Genomic DNA, 24,713 nt, shown 5'->3' on the forward strand with positions numbered 1-24,713 from the left:
ACATCAATCCCTAATGACATGCAATAATCGTCAAACATCTGTGACATAAACTCTCTAATGTTATCCAGTCGAATCAACTTAATCGGATAATCAGGGTGGTGAGCCCTTAGCTTAATGATTTGAGCTAGGAGTTTAGCAAACACGGTGTTGCGTGTGGACAACAAGCAAACATGTGACCATCTTGTCGATGCATCAACCAACACCATAAATTATCTAAATGGTCCACATGTTGGTTGGATATGTCCACAAATGTCCCCTTGAATCCTCTAAAGAAACTTAGGGAGGTCGTGAATAATCCTTTTGTATATAAGGGTTAAGTATTTAACTTCCCTAAAGAGCACGCTTTGCATGGCGGGAGTCCAGCATATGGATGTAACTTATGCCCCGTGTGCAGATTTGAGGATACGGCACATCATATCACATCCAGGATGTCCCAAACGGTCATGTCAAAGCAACAAAGTGTCCTAGAACTCAGGCATAAGGCCGGCCACACTGTGGGCTTCTATGCTGGGAATGGTTATGATGTACAATCCACTCGGCAGACGTTTCAACTTCTCGTAAATATGCTTCTGGCCATATTCGTATGAAGTGATACATAGAAATTCAGAACCATTATCTTCTGTGGTTTCAAGATGATATTGATTATCTCGAATATCTCTAAAACTCAGCAACGTTCTTCCGGAACGTGGAGAATAAAGTGTCTTGTTAATGTTCAAGATTGTACCATTAGATAACATGATACGTGCCTTTCCGTATCCTGCAATCAGGTTGGATGAGCTTGAGAGAGTTGTAAAATGAGCTTTCTTGGGTATTAAGTTAGTAAAATAATGTCGTTCACGCAAGATGGTGTGTGTGGTTGCACTATCTGCCAGACAACTAACTTCCCCACTAGACATACATAGAAATAAATTGATTAAATTGGTCACATGCATAAATATAAGTCCATTCATTCAATTAACCAATTCGAGAAAATAATATCCATTCCAATAACAATCCCTAATTCAAAACAAACCAAAACCAAACAAATTATTCCAAATACTTAGAAAAATTGTTCAAAATTAAACCATAAATCTAGAAAAATAGGGGGGGTATGGCCAGCCACTCCTATTGGGTTCGGCCTTTAGGGGTAAACACCCTAAAAACATGTCTAATTTATTCATCCATAAGCGTTGACGCCTCCTGAAAATCCGAAATGTCCATTGATGTAGTTGCATCTTCCGGATGATCCACATGTGCAAAGTTAGACTCATAACTGGAATGATACTTGGCAATAGCCTCAGGGGAAGCTTGACATAATAGTGACCAATGATCATTTGATCCACAATGATAGCACATGTCCAGTTCAGCAGAAGCAGGCTGAACGGGAGCTTTGCCCTTATTCTTGAAGTTTATGGCCTTAGGGGAGAGTGGTTGACGCTGCTGGGTTATATTTCTTCCCTTAGATGTGGCACTTTGTTGACCTTGGGCTTGTGGTTGGGTTTGCCACCCATTGCCACAGCTACGATGATTCTTTCGTCATTTATGGCTACTAGAATAGGTCGCATGCGCTTCAGCTTAGGCGTTCGAGCCAATTGATCGAGCTTGATGATTCTTCATCAAAAGCTTGGTCTGCTTTTCAGCGATAAGTAAAACAGAGATCAAATCCAAAAACTTGGTGAATTTATGTGCCCTATATTTTTGCTGCAGGACAATATTGGTGGCATGGAAGGTGGAATAAGTATTCTCCAGAAGATCTGATTCGGTTAGTTCCACTTTGCAGAATTTCAACAGTGAACGGATTCTACAAACTTCAGAGTTGTATTCATTCACATACTTAAAGTCCTGGAAGTGAAGATGTTGCTAGTCGTGTCTTACTTCAGTATGTCTTTCTGGCGATCAAAACGGTCGGCCAGAGCAAGCCAAAGGGTGCGTTGGTCCTCCTCAGCGAGATACTCAGTCTGCAGTGCATCATGGATGTGCCTTCGAATGAAGATCATTGTAGAAGCCTTCTAAGCTTTGTCAACAGGTTTGTCGGTGGTAGGTGCCTCGATGGTGGCTCTGATGCCCTTTGCAGTCAGATGGAACTTCATGTCTTGAACCCACTTCAGATAGTTTCTTCCAGAAAATTCTAGAGCAGAGAAATCGAGCTTGTTTAAGTTCCACATGTCCCTAAAACAGAAGGAAAAACGTGAGTAGTCATATGGTAAGCCATAAACATATATCGTAAAACATACAGGTTCTATAGGCATGTACTGGTTTAATTGATGCATGAAAACTACAGGTTTCATGTGGTATGTTTTGAATAAAAACTGCGGGTTTCAAAGGTACTAAATTTGAAATTACAAGTTCAATTTAGTTTTATGAACAATTAGTTCATAATGAGATGTTCCTGCAAGAAACACAGAATGCAATATACTAATTTGAATATAGTGGATTTGAGGTTCTTCGAGAACTCAAGTGTGAGAGCGTCGTTACTACGAAAGTATGTGATGGTTCAAAGTAAAAAAATAAATTATTGAATCGTTAATGTCCAAAAGTGATCTTTAGGTCAATAATTTTGGATTCATTATTATATTAATGGACTGCATGACTCAATCAAGTACTCGTAATCCAAGTGGGATTGCAGTTATTAAATTGAAAATATGACTTCACCCCTGGAACATATATTTTTCATCTAAAACCCGACATAATTGTTTTACTTGATTAAAACCCAGTGATTAGGATCCCCATAAGCATATTCCTTAATGAGCTTGAATTCAAATATTTTACATGTTTCCAATGGCTAAATTATCCCTAACAAATATATCAAGTTTTTTTTTTTTAACAAACAATATTTTTTACACTAAAGGAGGGGTGAACTTAGCCTCATAATGAGCTAGCAATAATGAGGTCTAAATTTGCCTTTGGCGAAAATTGAAGGTAAGACCTCTCTCTTTAACAATTGTTCTTGCTTCTTATTTTTTGTTTGAAATTGATTTATTATATGCCACTAGGTAAATTTGTGCTTGTAAATATAGATAAATTAGTGTAAATATAGGTAAATTAGTGTATTTCTTATGTGATGTCATAAAATAATGTATCTATTCTTTTCTCACCCTTTAGTTGTAATACTTCGTTGTATGAAAATAATGTGCTTATATTGTGTCGGTAGGTAATTATTGCACATGAAAATGCAGGTAAATAACTTATATATACCATATAAGTAAATTAGTGAATCAACAAATTCTAAATGGGTACATTAATGATATATAAATAGACAAAACATTATGAAACTCATTGAAGGCGCAAAACAAGGAGTAAATCATCCATATTGACATGATTGGAGAATACTTGCAATTTTGTAAAATAATTGCAGTAATCGGTCAACTATTTCTCTAGCTTGCAACTCATATTAAATTTTGGGTTTTATTTAGAGGTTAAGAAGTGCACGGGTATATTGAACTCCCGAAAAAAAAAAAAAAAAAAAAACAAACAAACAGGTGAGTTTACGTTTATGAAATAAGAGTTACAAGTCTATAAACAACCTTTAAACCAGAAGTTCCGCCGCCATAGTTGTCGTACTGAACCTCGTGCATGGTCTCATTGGCCATAGTCTCTCAGTTGTAAGTCCAACCAACATTCCGAAGAGCCGCAGAAACTTGAAGCTCCTCCCTCCCGGATTCTAAGAAATACAGAGCTTATGCTAGTACAGCAATAGACCCATTAGCCCATATCTATTGGGGAACAAACTGATACGAGTGATTCATAATGATGTTGACTGATTAACCCTTGTCTATTGTGGAACAAATACACGTGATTCATATTGATTTAGACACTACACTGAGTATATGGTCCCCCTGCTAAATGTACAGTACGTATGTGGTCCATATGTCAAATAGACGATACAATAAGTCCCCATGTTAAATGTACAGTACGTATGTGGTCCATATTAGATCTGACATTTGTGTCCTGTTTTTCGTATTCGTGTTAGTTTCATGTCATACCCGATATCTTAACGGATCGTGTCGTGTAATACCCGTTAAAATAAATGGGTAAAATAATCCGACCCGAAATCAACCCGATAATATAAACAGGTAATATGACCCGACCTGTTACCTATTAAGGAAAATATATTTTAAACCAATAAATAATCAAATGAAAAACATAATACTCAATAAGTATATACATATCTTATTGTCACATCCAAAACATAAAAACGTATTTTTCTTTTAAGTATATTTTCACTTACCTAAAGTCTTTAATAGTTTTTTAATTAATGTAGAAGGGTAAAAAAATATAAAAAATATATATAAACGCTCATAATGACAAGCTTTACAACTTTCATGAATAGCTTAACTTTGAAATTCGCCATTATAATCATATAAATCATAGATCAAAATTTAACTGTTGATTGTTGTTTACATTTACGCTTCATTGTTCTCATCAAATTTTTTTTTTCTTCAGATTTTCTTTTTTGAAAACTTGATCTATTAGAGGATGCAGAAAGATAAACTGTTTGGATCGTTGATATTATATTTAGAGTTTCACGGTTAGTGAAAATATTGCTTGATGTTTATAAAGTTTCGACAAACTATATGACATCGACTCATATTTCAGTTAACCGTAAATATCAAAACGTGATATCAAAGATCTGAATCGTTCATCTTCTTACATCTACCAGATGATCATGTTTTCAAAAGAAGATAATTTTTAAAATAAAATTCAGTAAGAAGAATAAAGTGTAAATGACAATCGACGGTTAAATATAAATTGAAGGTTTATAAATTATAGTGTTGGATTTCGAAGCTGACCCCTTCATGAAAGCTGTAAAGTTTGTCACTATGAGTGATTTTGTATTTTTTTTATACATTTTTTACACTTCTACAATAATTATTATTAATTTTATTAATTTTGTCCTCAAATAAAAAATATTATTCATGAAGGTTTGGAAGATTTTAAAAATCTAAACGATAATGTAAGTGTAACCATTATCTACTCGTGGAGGAATAATGATGACTTGCGAGTGTTTATATATTTTTTCATATTTTTCATACTTGTATGTATGTCTTCTTAGTTTTTGCCTATACAAATAATATATTAGTTTATTTTAATTTTGGACAACAACATGTTAATTAAAATTTATCTTAGTAATGATAATAAGGAACTCTCATAATAAAAATAAATAATGACAAAAACTTTTTTTTTTAAACTTATATAAAATAATAATACAAAACTATATATTTAATATAGAATATATTGTATATATTAATATAGCTATTGTATTTTATAATAAATCTTTTAGTAATTAAACTTTAAAATTATCAAAATAAATTTTTTCCTAACGGGTCGAAACGGGTTACCCGCATGTATACCCGTTCAAAATCCGTTATTAACGGGTTCTTAACAGGTCACCCGATAAGTTATCGTGTTGATCCGAAATCCGTTATTTTCGTGTCATGTCACTGTTCCATGTGAGAAATTACCGAGTCTAGTCCATATGTTAAATAGACAATAGAATAAGTCCCTATGTTAATTAGACTACACGTATGTGGTCCATATGTTAAATATACCATAAGCAGGGTTCTAAAAAACATTAGGCGCTAGTCGGGCGGCGAGCTAGTGCCTAGCGCTTAGGCGGCCTAGGCGGATTTAGGTAAATTTCTTGTATATCTTGTAAATAAGTGCATATTGACACTTACAAAAAATTATACTTGTATGAAATTCATGGATAAGATAATAAAAAAATGATAAAATGCAAAAAGAGTATCCAACAAGTTCAAAATTTTAAAACACATCAAGCATATATGTCATATAACCATAGTGAGGAGTATTGTAGGATGACACATGTACGACAAGCTCACAATTTAAAACCACATATTCAGCGGATTTAAGTAAATTTATTATATATCATATAAATAAGTGTTTGTTCATATCTAAAATATACATAATTTCATTTAAAATTATAAGATAATCAAATTTAAACATTAAATAATATGTTCTTTTTTAAGCGAGAGCTTTAACATTTTAAGTACATAATAAAAATACATATGGTATGATCTTAAAAAAATAAAATAAAACATTACAACAAAAAAATAAAAAAAAGAATGAAAAGTAATAACGGGTTAAGAGTTGAAAAAGAAAAGGGGATAAAAAGTAGTAAAAAAATGGTGAGAACCATTCAAAGAAAACGTGCAGTCTGTAATGGATGCTTTTCCTAGATAAAAGATGGTGGGGACCATCTTGATTGAATCATGCAAACTGAATAATGATCCATGTTTACAACCAGACAAAAACAGAAACAATATTAAAAACAAAATAAATATGTTATAGTCGTAATAAATAAATTAGCCTTATGCAGAAACCAAGATAAAAAACAAATAAACAAATTAAACAGCACAGGAAACAAGGAGAAAAAATAGATAAACTAATTAACTAGCACAGGAACCAAGGAGAAAGAAAATAAAGTAAAGCATCATCTTCATCTTCTTCGCGTTGAGTTGCACGACGGCTCTGCAACAATTTTTTCAGATTCTGGCGTGCTCTACGTAGGCCCTCCTAGCCTTCGCCCAACACCGTCCTGACCAGCATAACTCCGCCTAGTCCCACCTAATCCCGCCTAAGCGTCCGTCTAATATATTTCCGATTTTGTGTCCGATTAGAAGCTAATCGCAGCAGCAACCGAACGCCCAGCGCCTAGGCGACCGCCTAGACCGACTTTTAGAACACTGACCATAATTGTATGCAGTGGCGAAGCCAGGATTTGCCGAGAAGAGAGGTGAAATTTAAAAGAGTGCAAGATTCAATTGAAGCGGTTACTTTTATATTAGAGAGTGCAAAGTTTTGAGTCCATATTTATAGCAGAAAATAGTGTCTCCACCAAAGAGGTTGTAAGCAGTAATATCAAAGCCAATGTAATAAGCTTAAATTGGCTAGGTTTATATTCTAAAAAAAATACGCTAGTCAAGCAGCTGACTGGAACCTAGTAGCTAGGCACCTAGGAGAGATCTAGGTAGGAGCCTAGTAGGATTTAAATGAATTTCTTTTATCGTAAAATAAGCATTATGTTGTAAGCCTATTTGATTGAACGATCTAGGGTTTAGAGAGAGAGAAGGGGCCGACTATGGTTAGAGAGAAGAGAGAGTGATTTAATTGTGAGGTGTGTTTGATTCACCCTATTGTGTCTTTATTTATAGTAGTAGGATAGGTAAAAATCTTTCCCTTTAGGATCACAACATTTAATAGGTAATCAACTCCTAATAGGAATAGAAGATACATTCCCAGATTCCCTAGGATTTATACAATCACATTCCTATTCTAAATATGATTGCAACACTCCCCCTTGAGTGTGTAAATACTCAACAAACCATCGCATCAGATCTTCAGCAGATAAGGTAGAATAGTTGATGAAGTCATCGGCACAACGGATGATTGCGAGTCTCAAATTTAAGTAAAGTATGCATTTGTAGTAAAACTCACAAAAATATCGTTATGGTAAAACCCAAGTCATGGGGAAAACCCATGGACTAAGGAGAAAAGTGAGAAGTATGTATAATGTCTTTAAACAAACATCAAATTGGACGAAGGTAGTGAACTCAATCGAGTATGATCATCCCAAGATGAGTGTCTCATTAAAACCTCGTTAGGTAGCAAAAATCCAGTGGAAAAAATGCTCTTAATCGTAGGAAAAAGAGTACATTAAGATCATGTGAGTATGTTTCTAGATATTCCCCCTGAGTTAGACATAACTTCTAAATAAGAGAACTACAAGCGACTCAACTCAGATAATTTAAGCATTTTGATTCCTTGGACGAGCTTCTGAAAAGTAAACTTGGGCAATAACTTGGTGAAGAGATCAGCCAGGTTGTCTTGGGAACGGATTTGCTTGACCTCAATGTTCTGATGCTACTACTGTTGGTGTGAGTAAAAGAACTTCGGCGTTATGTGCTTGGTTTTGTCTCCCTTGATGTATCCCTTCTTCAACTGCTTGATACATGCCGCATTGTCTTCAAATATCGTCGTAAGAAGGTCAACGACTGATGTAAGACCACTAATGCTTCAAATATGTCCTATAAGATATAGCGGTGTCTCTAAAGGTAAAGACATAGCCTGTTTGAGAACGTGCCATGTGTGGGTCAAACAGATATCCAGCATCTGCGTAACCAACAAGGCGAGAATCAATCCGAGAACCATAAGGGGCGGTAACACTCGAAGATTCGTAGGTATAGAACAAGCCCAAATCCGTTGTACTTTTGAGGTAGCGAAAAATGTCTTTAACATCATTCCAGTAACTGCATGTGGGCGCATTGTTGTATCTTGCCAAAATGTTCACAGCAAATGAGATGTCGGGTCTAATGCACTGAGCCAAATACAATAAAGCCCCAATTGCACTTAGGTAAGGAACTTTGGGTTCCAAAATCTCTTCCTCATCCCCTTTTGGATGGAAGGAATCTCGTTTAGCATCTAGAGTCCGAACGACCATGAGTGTACTCGAAGGTTTCGTTTTATCCTCATTAAAAGGATGTAACACCTTTTGGGTGTAGTTCAATTAATGTACTATGATTCCATGCAAACAATGCTCGATCTCCAGGCCAAGACAGTATCGAGTTTTACCAAGATCCTTCATCTCAAATTCCGATTTCAAATGCGCATCAATTTCCTCATGCTTTACGGGACTCCCAATGAGGTTCATGTTATCGACATAAACTGCAACGATTGCAAATAAGGAATGTGACCTCTTTATGAACACGCATGGGCATAATTCGTTGTTCACATAACCCTGATTTGTTAAATATTCACTCAGACGGTTATACCACATTCGCCCGGATTGTTTCAATTCGTAGAGTGACCTCCTCAACCTAATAGAGAAAGTGTTCCATGGTCTAGAACTATTTGAACTAGTCAATGGAAGTCCTTCTGGAACTTTCATGTAAATTTATGTATCTAGATCCCCATAGAGATAAGCGGTTACCACGTCCATAAGCTGCATATTCAGTTTTTTGAAAACTACCAAACTGATTAGGTAATAGAATATTATAATGTCCATTGCGGGGGAATACGTCTCCTTGTAATCAATCCCACGGCGCTGAGAAAAACATTGTGCTACGAGGCGTGCTTTGTATCACACTATTTCATTATTCTCATTACGCTTCCTCACAAAAACCCATTTGTAGCCAACGGGCTTCAAGCGTGGTGGTGTAGGAACGATAGGTCCAAATACCTTACGTTTCATGAACGAATCGAGTTCAACCTAGATTGCTTGTTTCCAGTTTGACCAATCAGTTCTACGTCGGCATTCATCCATCAAAGAAACGTGGTTCAATGTCATCGGTAAGCATGATATCAGTAGCTACTGAATACGCGAATGCATCATCGACAATCATCTTATTCATATTCCAAACCTTATCCAATATTACGTAATGGACCAAAATCTTATGATTCTCGAGAGGCTGGCATGTTTCATCTAAAGCATCACCATAATCTAGAATAACCTCATGCGTTGGAACAGATGAGTGAGTGATGGTCAGATTCAACCTCTAGGGGTAAACACCTTAAAAAAAATATGTCTAATTTATTCATCCATAAGCGTTGACGCCTCCTGAAAATTTGATATCTCCATTGATGTAGTTACATCTTCCGGATGATCCACATGTGCAAAGTTAGATTAATGACGGGAATGATACTTGGCAATAGCCTCAGGGGAAGCTCGACATAAGCATGACCAATGATCCCTTGATCCACAACGATAACACATGTCCAGTTCAGTAAAAGCAGACTGAACGGGAGCTTTGCCCTTATTCTTGAAGTTTAAGGCTTTAGGGGAGAGTGGTGGACGCTGATGGGTCACATTTTTTCCCTTAGGTGTGACACTCTATTGACATTGGGCTCGTGGTTGGGCTTGCTGCTCGTTGCCACGGCTACGACGATTCTTTCATCGTTTATGGCTCCTAAAATAGGTCGCATGCGCTTCAGCCTAGGCGTTCGAGCCAGTGGGGTCAAGCTTGATGATTCTTCATCAAAAGCTGGTTCTGCTTTTCAGCGAGAAGGAATACAGAGATGAAATCCGAAAACTTGGTGAATTTATGTGCCTTATATTGTTGCTGCAGGACAATATTGGTGGCATGGAAAGTGGAATAAGTCTTCTCCAGGAGATCAGATTCGTGAAAACTACAGAAGGAAAAACGTGAGTAGTCATATGGTAAGCCATAAACATATATCGTAAAACATACAGGTTCTGTAGGCATGTATTGGTTTAATTGATGCATGAAAACTACAGGTTTCATGTGGTATGTTTTGAATGAAAACTTCGGATTTCAAAGGCACTAAATTTGAAACTACAAGTTCAATTTAGTTTTATGAACAATTAGTTCATAATAAGAGGTTCCTGCAAGAAACACAGAATGCAATATACTAATTTGAATATAGTGGATTTGAGGTTCTTCGGGAACTCAAGTATGAGAGCTTCGTTACTACGAAAGTATGTGATGGTTCAAAGTATAAAAATAAATTATTAAATCGTTAATGCCCAAAAGTGATCTTCAGGTTAATAATTTTGGATTCATTATTAGATTAATGGACTGCATGACTCAATCAAGTACTCGTAATCCAAGTGGGATTGCAGTTATTAAATTGAAAATATGACTTCACCCCTGGAACATAGATTTTTCATCTAAAACCCGACATAATTGTTTTACTTGATTAAAACCCAGTGATTAGGATCCCCATAAGCATATTCCCTAATTAAGCTTGAATTCAAATATTTTACATGTTTTCAATGGCTAAATTATCCCTAATAACAATTGGATTTAGACATTTCTTTTCCTATTCTATATCATTTTTTTTTTAACAAACAATATTTTCTACACTAAAGGAGGGGTGAACTTAGCCTCATAATGAGCTAGCAATAATGAGGTCCAAATTTGCCTTTGGCGAAAATTGAAGCTAAGACCTCTCTCTTTCACAATTGTTCTTTTTTCTTATTTTTTTTGTTTGAAATTGATTTATTATATGCAACAAGGTAAATTTGTGCTTGTAAATATAGATAAATTAGTGTAAATATAGGTAAATTAGTGTATTTATTATGTGATGTCATAAAATAATGTATCTATTATTTTCTCACCCTTTGGTTGTAATATTTCGTTGTATGAGAAGAATGTACTTATATCTTGTTGGTAGGTAAATTATTACACATGAAAATGAATGTAAATAACTTATATATACTGTAAACATGGAAATTCTTGAAACAAACGAAACAAGAACACATGTACAAAATAATATTTTGTATTAATGATTTTTGAGGTTACAATCTCTCTCAAATTTAATCCTCTGATTCGATCTCCATGAGGTGTTGATTTGTGGATGTGCGATTGATCCAAGGGCCATTGAGGCTTGAACTTGGATGAACGGTTGGAAATTTCTTCAAGGGGCTTTAGGCCTAATCTTGAGGGTTGATGGATGAACGGATCTTCAAGGCTTTTGAGCTTGATCTTGAAGAACTGTTGATGAACGGATCTTCAAGGGCTTTTGGGCTTGATCTTGAAGAACGGTTGGATGTGTGGATTTATTGATGTTGTTGATCCAAAAGGTCATTGGGGCTTGATCTTAGGATGAATGGATTTAGTCACACGCTACGTGTAAAATTTATGTGACACTTGAGATTGAAATTGTAATTGTTGGTCAACATTTATTTCACCGAAATTTCAATGTCTACAAATGCCCCCACTTCAAGGCGCGTCGTATACATGTGCTTGTCACGTGTAGGAGATGCATTTTAAAGTCCCTTAATGTAAATGTCGATCCAATGGCCATCGATGCTTGATCTTGAATTGGGCTGGAGATTTCTTCAAGGGTCGTTGAGGCTTGTTCTTGAACTTTGTTTGAAATTTCTTCAAAGGCCGTCGAGGCTTGATCTTGAATTAAATTGGACCACAAGGAGCTTCATGTGGTAGATGATCTTTGGCTTTGGTAGTGGATGAATCGGTACGTATTTTCTTGCGCTTGTTGACTTTCCACAACTTTGATCTTGAACTGGGTTGGAGGATTTTCTGGTTTCCTCCAATTATTGACTTTCCACTGGCTTATTCTTGAACTGGGTTGAGGGGTTTCTTCTGCTAGACTTACCCCAAAATGTCTGGATTTACTCCTTTTATCTGGAGCTGAATTTGGTTCAAGGATGGTGGACACTTAATCTTGAATCGAACGTGATTTCTTCAAGTTGGTGACTTAATCTTTAAGGATTTGATTCAAGGGTGGTGAATCGACACGTGCAGCTCACAACGCCTAGCGAGTAGACTCAAGAATTTGAGGGTCAAAACAAGTCCGCCAAATCTAGAGTACTTGCAACCCTGACGATATGAGATATTTTTTGCTTTTGAAGAAGTAGCAGGTGAATCGGCACATGTTTGCTGTGCTTGTCTCCACATGCTTCAATGTAGCATTTTCACTTACCTTATCTGTTCTTCAGGCAGATTTGGTATTTTCTGCTAGACTTGTCTATTTCCCCGGCGGAGCAATGTTAGGTAAGAAATCAGGAAAGGGTTCCAGGTAGTCGGTTCCTGACTAGGAGTTTGACTTCAAGTTCCGACTGATTGCTCTCTTTCTTCTTGTCCTGTAGGTAAGAACAAGGACAAAGAAAATGACAGGGAGAAAGTATGATATGAGATACTCTTGCTTTCGAAGAAGTGGTGGCGATTTGACAGCATTGCATAGCGAGGCTTTGTTCTTCGGGGATGGTGCCAGCGAAAGGCTATTGAAGCTTTTCGAGCTCTTTGATTAGGGCAACGATGCCAAGCTTAGCTTTGATTTAGACTCATCCATCTAGGTTATGCGGTTCTGCAGGGAAGGGCGTCGTGCTATAGTGATCTGTTCTGGCTCATCATTGATCCTTCTGCTTCAATCTCTTGCAGTAATTGCCCCCGATGCAAGAGTGGAATGCAATCTTTGCATTTAAATGGTCTTTCAGAGCACTACTTCTTAGCGGCGATGAGCACTCAAGAGCACTGCCAGGTAAGCAACCAGGCAAAGGTTCCGGGCAATCAATTCCAGATCAGAAGTTTGATTTCAAGTTCCGACTGATTGCTTTCTTTCTCCTTGTCTTGCAGGTAAAAGCAAAGGTAAAGGAAAAGACGAGGAAAAAGCATGATATGAGATACTCTTGCTTTCTAACCTGATCATATGAGATACTTTTGTTTTGATGTCATTTGTTTGCAAGGGTATTCCTGGAGAGGAAGAAAACTGAGTATTTCAAGAGGCTATACTGGGAGTGTACTCTCGGAGGTGAGGAAGAGTTGGGCATTTTTTGTAGGTCTGCCTTGCTATGGAGGACGAAGGTCGACATATATAGGAATTTTCCAACAGCCAGTAGTGGCACTATTTCTTTACTCTTGTCGGCAACCGTTAGGTAATTGAAACAGTAAGATTCACGCGTTTTCGACTTTGTCAGAAATCTTTGACAAAGTTGTCCGTGCTTTCTGCAAAGTTGAAAGGGTGGCGACAAACTTTGATCCGGAAAATCCAATTTTTTTTTAAATTCAGATAGCAGTGCCTCTTCGATCTGTGAACCGGTGGCCTTGTTGCCTTTTTTATTTCTGAACAAAAGGCCCGACTTTTGAAATTCAGGGAGAGGTGCCTTTTTGGTTTCTGAACGGTCACGTTGCCTCTTCGATTTCTGAACAGGCCTTGTTGCCTCTTCTTTTTTATAGAGGCATGAATTGTGTTCAAAACACACTTAGAGAGTTGTCGCATGTAGGAATTTTTTTTTTTTAATATTTCTGAGAATTCGATTTACCTGACCTCTTCTTCCTTTATTATTTTTTTTACAAATGGCTTGCCTATCTGATCGTCTTCTTGATTTGAATGTTGGGGAAGATGTTGATATGTCTTCTCCATACAACATATGGCACCCATCCTTCTTATCCCTCACCGGTCCTCTTACAGTTAGGGACTTTGTGATGAAGAATGACATCACTGCTATGGTGGTTGCTAGAAATCTTCTCACCCCCAAGGATAGCAGGATCATTTCCAAACGGTCTGATGAGATGGTTGTTCAGGACTCTCTGGCTTTCAGTGTTCAGTGTGCGGGCTCCGTATCAAATATGGGCCAACGCCTTCTTGCTCGAACTCGTTAAGTCGAGTCACTAATGGCTGAGGTGGCGAGTCTTAAGCAAGAGATTAGAGGGCTTTAGCGTGAAAACAGAGTTGCACATGCTTGCCAATAGTTACTCGACGAGCATGAAGAGAAAGCTTGACCAGCTGCAGGAATTCGAAAGTCGGATTCAGAGTGACCATCATATGTTTGTGGCTTTACTCCAGAGACACATATTGCATTTGTCCTCTGGCGTTTTACCGAGTGTTGAGGCTCCAAACAATCAACCTCCGGCGTCTCTTCTTCCCTGAGTTTCGCCGAGTGATGAGGTGCCACCTGAGCAACCTTCTTGAAATCAATAAATGAGGCTTTTTTCACTCAATGGATTTTTTTTCTTTTTTCTTTTCTTTTCTTTCACATGGTGCTGATCCACCATTCAATTTTTTATATATTTCTTTCTTTTCTTTCTTTTCTTTCTTTCACGCGGTAAGGCACCATTCCAAAACTTTTTTTCTTTCTTTCATATGGTGCAATTCGCACCATCCCACCTCCCTACTTTCTTTTGCTTTTTTTTTGTTTTTTTGTATTTTTTATCCTTCTTTTCAAAGTGGGCTGATGGTGATGATCCTTTACAATTTTTTATTAGTATTTTTTTTATTTTTTTTCACATGGTGCTGTGCACCATCCAAACTTTTATACTTTTTTTTTGTCGGCCATATATATATATATTTTTTCTTTCTTTTAACGTGGTGGCACCACTTTGCTCCACCATCCCATTTTTTTATTATTTTTTGGGTAAATTACATAGTAGCCCCTTAGGTTTGAGATCTATTACAATCTCATACAACATCTTTAAAACATTTCACTTTCATGCCTCAAGTACTATTTTATTTCAAAATAATACCTCCGTTACATTTTACATCCATTGATCCGTTAAATGCTGACGTGGCTGTCAAATATGTGCCACATGGCTGCCAAATGTATGCCACGTGGCAAAAATAATAATTTTTTATTTTTGAAAAATCTTAATCTTCTTATAAAAAATATAAAAAATAATAAAATAATAAAAAATAAATAAAAAAAACCAAAACTTAGAAAACACAGAACCACCCCCGCAACCTCTCCCTACCCCTCTTTTCCCTCCCAACCACCTCCCTCTCCTCCACTCTCTTCACCTCCCCTCCCATCCAAAAACCCACCCCACTCCCTTTCTCCCTTCTCTCATATGTAACCTCACCCACAACATTCCAACATATTCAAATCATGAAATTAAACAACAATTTTCTCAATTCATACACAGAAATCCAAGAGTTTAACCTTAAGGGACAGCAACCACCATTCCTTGAAGCTCTGGAGTGAGGACGACCTGGCATCCCAGCCTTGAGAACCCTAGCCCTAGAGTTCCTCTTCAGCACGTACTCCTTGTCGTAGGACCGCAGAGGGAGGTGGCTCGACGAAGGGAGCTTGTCGCCGGGGGCAGGGTTCGTGAGAGCTTGTCGTTTCCGGAGCTTATCGTCGCAGGGGGGGAGGGTAGTCACGCAAGCTTGTAGCCGCAGCCGGGGGGGGGGGGCGGAGAGGGCTTCAGGAAGAGCCTCTGCGAGGTGGGGTGAGGTGGGTCGTCTGGAGAGGGGGTGTTTAAGTTTATGGGTTTTTGTGTATGGGTATGGAGGGAAGGGAAGAGGGGTTCAGCTTTTGCTTTTGTTTTTTTTAAGAAGATTCAAAATTTTCAAACAAAAATTATTATTTTTGCCACGTGGCATACATTTGGAAGCCACGTGACACACATTTGGCAGCCACGTCAGCACTTAACGGATCAATGGATGAAAAATGTAACGGATGTATTATTTTGAAATAAAATAGTACTTAAGGTATGAAAGTGAAATGTTTTAAAGATGTTGTATGGAGTTGTAATAGACCTCAAACCTGAGGGGCTACCATGTAATTTACCTTTTTTTTTGTATAAATTTTGATGATGGGCTGGGGAATTTGCAGGGAAGGACGAAGACGGAAGGAGAGCTAGAGTCAAGATTAGTGGTAGTGCAAAGCGTCGAGCTTCACGACCAGCTAGTCGTTTGACGGTGGTCGTTGAAGTTCTTCGCCGACTTTGATCATGGCGACCAAAGTGACGAGCTTGAGGTAGTGCAAAGCGTCGAGCTTCATGACCGGCTAGTCGTTTGACGGTGGTTACTGAAGTTCTTCGTCGATTTTGTTCATGGTGGCCAGAGTGAAGATGACTCGCAGGTTTAGATGCAGGAGCATGGAGAGCACGGACGAAAGTGCGTTGAGGGCCGAAGAAGAATGCGAGGAGACTGAGGAAGAAGCCCTTCCTCTTGTTCTGCCATGGAAGATGAACCTCTTCGAAATCTGAAGCTCCACTACTACCACAACTGAGCACAACCAACAGACTCCGCCACGTCAATTCCCTGGGCTCCCCCAAAGACACCTTTGCTTCATGCTAATCGTTGGATAAGTGACAGCTGCAACTCTACCTCTCTACCCAGCGAGAGCCCCACCACAAGGTCACACGCCACCGAGAATCTCTGCCCAACTAGCCGCTGCCATGCTGCTGTCTGTGTCTTTCTTCTCTCAGCAACTAATGTACTGCCAGCCATCTCGTTGTTTCCTCTGTGAGCCTCATCAACGCCTACCGAGCCCTTGCCGATGATGCACGTCATTCCTTTGATCGCTTCAACGTATTCAGCAACTCGACTGAGTCGCACAAGCCCAAACAACTCAACCTCTCATCGAACTTGTTGACTTGGACTATAGTTTCAGTCATCGCACAAATCTAGTCTGAAAGAGGCCGAGCTCAAGGTGTGGAGGGTCTGGAGCTTGACGCAGTGGACGTGGGAGGGCGGTGTGGAGAAGTTGAGATAATATGATCTCAGACACACTGATAGAGAAGACTTGGAAAAACTTTGATTTATTGTACAACCGAAGGGCAGACGAGCCCCGTTGACTTGACTTCAAGTCTCCTCCGTCTGTGAGTCTTCAAGCTGAGAGTTTCGACCTAAACCACTAAGACCGCTTCCATTATAATTGCCTTCGTAAAAAAAATACAAAGTTCATGGCCACCAACCAAGCATCTTTACTCTATGAGGCTGATATGTACACCCCATGTGCAATCTGTCACATATGTGTTACTTCTGCATCAACTTCAACATCATATGCGAATAATTTCCCATCACTTGGGCAGCTGAGGAAGAGAAGTGGAGAGCTTGGAGGTTCAGCCCTCTAAAGATGCAAAGTCCAGAATAGAGCAACCCAGCCGAACCGACTCGATTCTGGCAGGAGATTTTGGAAAGGGATCTTGACGGTGAGAATGGGGCCAAGAATGAGTCTCGGCCTGCAAGACACTTCTCCAAAACATTTCTCCATAAATGAACCCCATTCTCATCTTCGTACACATCACAGAGGTTAATCGTATTCGAGCGCTGCGATAGATTCTCAACAATCTTCCTCATCACCAGGATTTCATTTGTGAGCAGCACACTTGATATGGACACTTGTTTTCGGGTTTGGAAAGCGGCAACAGCAAAGTTATTCTGGTCTCCTCTTTCTTGATCTCTCGGCAGCATCCCTGTTTCTCAACTGCCTTCTCGTTTTCTTGGAGATAGGATTGTCGTCAAGAATTTCACTAAGATGGCGTGGCTTGATCCCAAGTAGTCTGCGAATGAAGCTTGGGGTGTTGGGAGGAGGTACATCCATGGCTGGGTGTCGATAGTGGTAGTGCTCGCAGCTCTTAGATCTGATGAAGAGCAATCGAAGTTGGCTTGTGCGTCGAGGCCGAAGGCGATGAGTGCGAGGTTGGTGAGGAAGGACACGGGTCCAGCGGTTGCTGGAATTGGGTTGCGCCGGCGCTGAAGAGCACGGATGAAGCAGAGCGGCAAAACGGTGGTTGTGAAGGGCAGCTTTCGCGGAGGATCTAGAACCAGGCGTCGTCCAACCGCCCGCGTGATCGTACATGTAAGACATGAAGCTTAGAATCACAGTGAAAGCGTCCTCCATCTCTCGCCTTCTCAGCCAGGTTGACGATCTTCGAAACCGTCGATTCGCTCGGTTTCACATCCTCCGAAGCCATTTCAGCAGAAAGAGTGAGACTTGGGCCTCTTCATGGGCCTATTGGGTATGGGATCCGATGGAGGTCAGGAGGGTATGGCTTGGGCCTGGATTTGGGCTGCTCATTTCTGTGGACTTCAACTTGTGTTTCTTTGATTTGGCACGGGTCTTAAGTGTAAGAAGACCCACTTTAACATGTATACATTTTTTTTAAATTTTTTTTACTACAAAGAATATTGTTTTTTTTTATTTGTAATAAAATTGACTCTCAATAGTCAAACATTTAATAAAACCTTATTTTTTATTTTGACGTGACTGTACTCGAAGTTGATCGTTCGAGTTGCTTACGTACCCTTCCAAAGAAGAGATCAAGTCATAATGTAGTTCAAATACATATTTTTTTCGATTTGTTTTAGTCCCGTACGTAGTTTATGCTCTTGCGGGCTAGGAGCATGGTCCATTTGTTTTAGGGGTAGTAGCGCTTCAAGAATCTGCCATTGATGGGGCCGATATTCAAGTTGTCTTCTGCCATGATTAAGTAGGCGCCATTGGTGTAGACTTTTTCTATTACGCCAGGTCCATCCCACTTTGATGTGAAATTGCTTTTTGTTTTGTGAGTTGTGATGATAAGTCTACGCAATGTAAGAACGAGATCTCCCACTTGAAAAGAACGAGGGCGAACTTTCTTGTTGAAAGCCTTGGAGAGTCGTGCTTTATAACACTCCAAGTGCTGCTGAGCTTCAAGCCTTTTCTCATCCAGTGCTTCCAGCTGTTGAAGATGCAACTTTGTGTTTTCTTCATCAGTCAAGCCTTCTTGTATAGCCATCCTTAGTGAGGGGATTTGGCTTTCGAGTGGCAGAACAGCTTACACGCCGTACACGAGAGAATAATGCGTAGCTTGGGTAGGAGTCTTATGTGTCGTCCTATATGCCCAAAGTGCTTCGCTTATTCTTTCATGCCAGTTTCTCTTTATTCGGCCGATCACCTTCTTTAGGAAGCTGCACAATGTTTTGTTGAATGCTTCTGCAAGACCGTTGGCCGGAGTATGATACATGGAAGACTTGTGTAGTTTGAACTTGTATTTCTCATAGAGCTCGTCCATGAGTCGGTTGGAGAATCGTTTTCCATTGTCAGTGATGATGTAGCGAGGCACACCATATCGGTGGATGATATGTTCCTTGATGAAACAGACAACAGCTTCCTTCTTGACTTCCCTTAGGGGTATGGCTTCAGCCCACTTGGAGAAGTAATCTGTTGCAGCTAGGATGTAAGCTTCTTCTGTAGATGACTTTGGTGCAATCGGCCCTACGACATCCAATCCCTATGCATTGAATGGCCATGAAACAACTGTAGGGTGTAATGGTTCAGGTCGTTGATGTATGAAGTTGGCATGGAATTGGCAGGCTTAGCACCTTTTGGCGTGTTCCAGACAATCTTTCACCATGCTTGGCCAGTAGTAACCCATTCTTTTGAGCTGAAAATGTAGCTTTGGTCTAGACTGATGCACCCCGCATACGCCTGAGTGTGCTTCTTCCATGGCTTGATTGGCTTCTTCCTCACCTAGGCATCTCAGAAGTACTCATTCAAAAGAGCATCGGTGGAGTGTTCCTTTGTAGTAAAGAAAGCAAGGTGCTTGTCGATGTATTTCGGAGTGATGTCTAGGATCATTTGGAAGCTTTCCATGCTCCAGGTAGTAGATTAGCGGTTGTCTCGACTCTTCAGCATCGACTGGAAGTATTGAGATGACATTTGTATCATCCAGTAGCATTTCAGTGACGAACGGGATCACCCATCTTTGGCAAACTGGCACGTCTGCAGCTTCATCTTCCCCCTAGTGTCATATTTGAGGCTAGGTTGGCAAGAGCGTCTGCCATTTGTTTTTCTTTTCTTGGCATATGTTCCAGTGTCACAGTCTTGAACTTTTGTAGCAGTTGAGTTGCCAGCCGAAAGTATGGGACGAGATCGTCTTTCCTCACCTCATATTCAGTTAAGAGTTGATTGATTATGAGCTTGGAGTCACCAAATACCTCAAGGGCTGTGATTCCCATGTTGATCGCCATTTGAAGCCTGATGATCAGTGCTTGGTACTCAGCGACGTTGTTGGAGCATAGTTCGCTTAGTTGGAAGGAATAAAGTAGTATTTGCCTTTGTGGCGACATGAATACTACTCATGCCCCTGCTCCGTTTGCTCATGCAGATCCGTCGAAGAACATCATCCATGTCGGGAAGATGTCAATGTAGAACACCTCCTCATCAAGCAAGTCATCTGAGATTTTCCAATCAGCTAGGATTGGATGATCGGCAAGGAAGTCTGCTAGTGCTTGTCCCTTGACGGCTTTAGTTGGTATGTAGATGATCTCTTATTGATTAAGAAGCAACGCCCATTTAGCTAGTCGCCCTGTCAAGACTGGTTTGGACATGACGTATTTGACCAGATCAGCTTTAGTAACTAGGTGGATGGTGTAAGCATGCATGTAATGCCTGAGCTTCTGAATAGCAAACATCAAGGCGAGGCACATCTTTTCTATTGGGGAGTAGTTCAACTCAGCGCCGGTGAAAGTTCGGCTAAGGTAGTAGAGTGCTCATTCTTTCTGGGATTCATTCTCTTGTGCCAAGAGTGCTCTAACTGAACTTTCCTGAGCGGCGATGTACAATATGAGCAGTTTCCCGGGCACATACGCCCCCATGACAGGTGGACTTGATAAATATTTTTTTATTCTTTCAAAAGCATTGTGGCATGCTTCGTCCCATACGAACGGAACATCCTTCTTCATGAGTCGACTGAATGGTTGATAACGCCCTGCAAGGTTGGAGATGAAATGTTTGATGAAGGCTAGTCGTCCTTGTAGATTTTTCAGCTCGTGCAGGTTTCTTGGTTCAGGCATGCTTTGAATGGCCTTGATTTTTTATTGGTCCACTTCAATGCCACAGTGCTTGACAATGAAGCCGAGGAACTTTTTAGAGGTGATGCCAAATGCGCACTTTAACAGGTTCATCTTAAGGGTGTATTTTCGCAACCTTTCAAACACTATTCATAAATCCTTCAGGTGATCTGATATTTTCTTTGTCTTGACAACCGCATCATCTACGTAACATTCTACGTTTTTGTGTAGCATGTCATTGAAGATTTTCTGCATTGCGCGTTGATATGTGGCTCCAGCGTTTTTCAGACCAAAGGGCATCACCTTGTAGCAGTAGATACCTTTTAGAGTGCGGAAGGCTGTTAGTTCCTCATCTTCGAGAGCCATGTGAATTTGATTGTATCCATAAGAGCCGTCCATGAATGACAGTGCTTCATAGCCAGTGGTTGCATCTACCATGATTTTGATGATTGGCAAGGGGAAGTCGTCCTTCGGGCAAGCATCGTTGAGGTCCCGGAAGTCTATGCAAACACGTATTTGTCCAGATTTCTTAAGGACGATGATGATGTTGGAGATCCACCTGGGGTATTGCACCTCTCGAATGAAGCCTGCTTCAATTAGCTTGTCAATCTCAGCCTCAATTTGTAGGATGAGCTCCGATCGATATCGCCTTTGAGTTTGCTTTATCGGTCGTGTTCCAGGCTTGACTGCAAGATGATGCACAACGATGACAGGGTCAAGGCCGGGCATTTCCTTGTAGGTCCAAGCAAAGACGTCTTTGTACTCTAGTAGCAATTGGTAATACTCTTCTGTCTCATCCGCACTTAGCAGCGCACTTACAAAGATAGGCTTCAACTCTTTTTTTGTGCCTAAGTTAAGCTCCTTGAGATCATTAATCGTGGCTTGCCCCCCATCCTCAAGTTGTGGTGGTGCGGCAGTGACGTCTTCCTCGGGGATTTCTTCTTCTTTGCCTTCTTGGATCGTGATGTGGAAGACGTCTTGGACTTCCTCTTCAGTTCCGTCCTTTCGGGCTTGTTGACATTAAGATTGGCCGGTGGGAATGATGGTGCGCCTTCTCACTTTCAGTGATCCAATTGTGTCAACCTACAAGATTGCTTGGCGTTTCATCCTTGAAGGAATAGAGCTTCGAACATCATCTTTTCTTGCCAAACTGTCGAGCTTTTCTTCCTTTTGCGTCATTTCCCTCTTTCTAGAAGGCTTCTTGTTGTCTTCAAGTCTTTCCAAAGCTAACCATCGCCGATGAGAGCTAGCCATGTTGCTGCGTTGCTTGGGTTTTAATAACCTTTCAAAAACAGAGCTTTGGGATGTTGGTGTGTTAAGCCTCTTGAAAACGGAGGTTTGGTCTTGACCACCAATGCAATCAAGTGCCGAAATTCTAGGCCTTGAACGATTCATCCTATCGAAGACTGACATCCGAGGAGCGGACTTAGGCTCCTCTTGATTTTGTTCAACGCTCATGCTGATGTGTTAAGTGCTAGCATTTTTCGCTTTGCTTGAAATCTTCACGGGTGCATTTAGTGTGAAGTCAAGCCCAGCTTTGTTGTTGTCAACTTCGTAACCATGCTCCTTCAACTTCTTTTGAGTCTTGGTGAGGTTATATTCTTTGTCGTTGAAGGTGTTTGAAACCCTCTTTCCAGGATTCGAAGAGGAAGCGAAGTCGTACTGAGTTTTCGACATGAGCTTGTAGGCGTTTGGATCAAAACCTTCTTCGGTCCTCTTGGTTGGAAGAAAGCTTGGTTCCACCCCATTTGGCAGAGCTTTTATGAAGCCTTGTGGTAGTCTTGCAACCTTAGCATCGCGTAGCTGTGTCAGAGGCAAAACTGCATTCGTCTTGAGCAACTTTAAATTATCCTTGTGTCGTTGTGCATCGACTTTGCTTGCTCCAGTTTCGAACGGGGATTGACCATTCTTTCTTCTCGACATCGAGATGTATCGGAAAACATAACTTCTCCTTCTTACTTCTTGGGCATGGCTTGCCACTCCTGCTTTTTAGGTGTTGCTTTACCAGTGGATTTTATCTCTTTTGAAATAGCTTCAGGCACCATGTCTTCATCCATGTAGAACTTGGCATCTCCAAAATATGATTCGGCTTCGGTGAATGGCTTGGTGTCGTCTTGGATCACCTTCACTCCTTCTCGGTAAAATTTTAAGCATTGGTGAAGGGTGGACAGTACTACTCCCTTCACGTGGATCCAAGGCCTTTCTAAGAGCAAGCTATAAGAAGTTCTTGCATCAATAACGTGGAATATCGTGCTTGACTTAAGTTCGCCAATGGTCATCTCCACTCGGATCGTGCCCATTGCTCTTTGACCTCCTTGATTAAAACCTTGGATTAGTAGACGGCTTAGGGATAGTTCGTCCACCTTGATGCCGATTGTGGTCATTGTTGACTTTGGCATGATGTTTATGGCTGATCCACCATCCACAAGCATGCGGTTGACTTTGTGCTCTCTTATGTACCCCGAGACGAAGAAATGACGGTTGTGAGGCTTTGATCCCAGCAGTAAGTCTTCATCTGTGAAGTTGATTGCGTCTTAGGTGGCACAGCATGTGGCACATTCATGCGGCCGAAGCTTCAAGCCTTCGTTTATCTTTTTTTCCTCGATAGCGATGGCTTTGCCTTTTAAAGGTTATTCCATTTCTACTTCGACCATGTGACATGCAGCGGCAGTGCACTGTTGGAAGAAGTCCTCCGGGAAGTACTTGTGCAAAGAGACGGGAATACATGGCTCTTGCTCCATAGGTTCCCCAGCATACGTTGGCTTAGCAGCTTTTCCGTTTCTTTTGGGCTTCCTACTATTGCGACAACGGTGCTTTCTCCCTTGTTCCACCTTTGGCCTTGTGGCTTGTGGCTTGTGGTTTTGGTTTCCTTGTCTTTTTGTAGGTCACCAATGTCCATTCTTTTTCGTCATCAGTATGTGCATCTTGGTCGCTTGCCCCCAGTGATGGTTGTGCAGAAGATGTCATGTAGCTTGAGCATTTACGGGAATGGTCAGGTGTCACTTGGAGAGGCACGGGATCAAAGGATCCAAACGTAATTGTAGTAGTATGTGTTGCGGCCGTGTCTTTAAGATCGAGCTCGATTTGCCCTTGTTGTGCTAACTTCATGATGAGTTCTTTGAGGATGAAGCATTTACCAAAAAAATGGCTCACGATACGATAGTACTTGCAGTACTTAGGATCGTTTACGGAATTCATCTCTTCAGGGCGCTTGCATTCCGGTAACTTGATCACCTTCTTTTCCAGTAAGTCATCTAACATTGCATCCATGTTTGAGTCAGGAAAAGGGTACGTCTTTTGCTCTAACTCCCTCAAGGTGTTTTTGTACTTGTATTAGGTGCGAAGAGGCTCACCTCTCTTTATCTCTTTTGCTTTGGTCTTGGAGGAGATCTTGATGGGCGCAGGGGAGGTCTTGATAGGTGCGGTGTTGACAGTAAAAGCTTCCTTGGAGGGTTATTTTCCAGTCCTATCTACATTTGGGAAGAACACTTTATCCTTCTCGAAGTCGGTGATCAGCTCCTTCTTCCCATGATTGGCGATACTTAGCTCCATGTCGTGAGATCGAGTTGCCAGTTCCTCAAATGTTCTCGGTTTTATACCTTGGAGGATGTAATGTAACCCCCAGTGCATGCCTTGAACACACATCTCAATGGCAGATGTTTCAGAAAGCTGATCTTTACAATCCAGACTTAATGAACACCATCTATTGATGTAGTCGATGACATGTTCATCCT

At 40.3% G+C, this 24,713-nt stretch overlaps 1 protein-coding gene and 1 long non-coding RNA gene across 2 annotated transcripts; both read right to left on the reverse strand.

Moving 5' to 3' along the window:
• Nucleotides 1-931: 931 nt before the first annotated feature.
• LOC103435881 (uncharacterized) lies at nt 932-3,773 on the reverse strand. The gene is made up of 2 exons (XR_529483.4): nt 3,504-3,773; nt 932-2,148 (listed from the first exon to the last, which is right to left on the reverse strand). It is a non-coding gene; the product is annotated as an uncharacterized lncRNA (long non-coding RNA).
• Nucleotides 3,774-8,005: 4,232 nt separating this feature from the next.
• LOC139196194 (secreted RxLR effector protein 161-like) lies at nt 8,006-8,437 on the reverse strand. The gene has a single exon (XM_070821860.1). It carries the CDS (start codon nt 8,435-8,437, stop codon nt 8,006-8,008), a length of 432 nt encoding a protein of 143 aa, XP_070677961.1.
• Between the last annotated feature and the right edge of the window lie 16,276 nt (nt 8,438-24,713).

The sequence above is a fragment of the Malus domestica genome, chromosome 05 (assembly GCF_042453785.1).
Source record: "Malus domestica chromosome 05, GDT2T_hap1".
Classification (NCBI taxonomy): domain Eukaryota; kingdom Viridiplantae; phylum Streptophyta; class Magnoliopsida; order Rosales; family Rosaceae; genus Malus; species Malus domestica.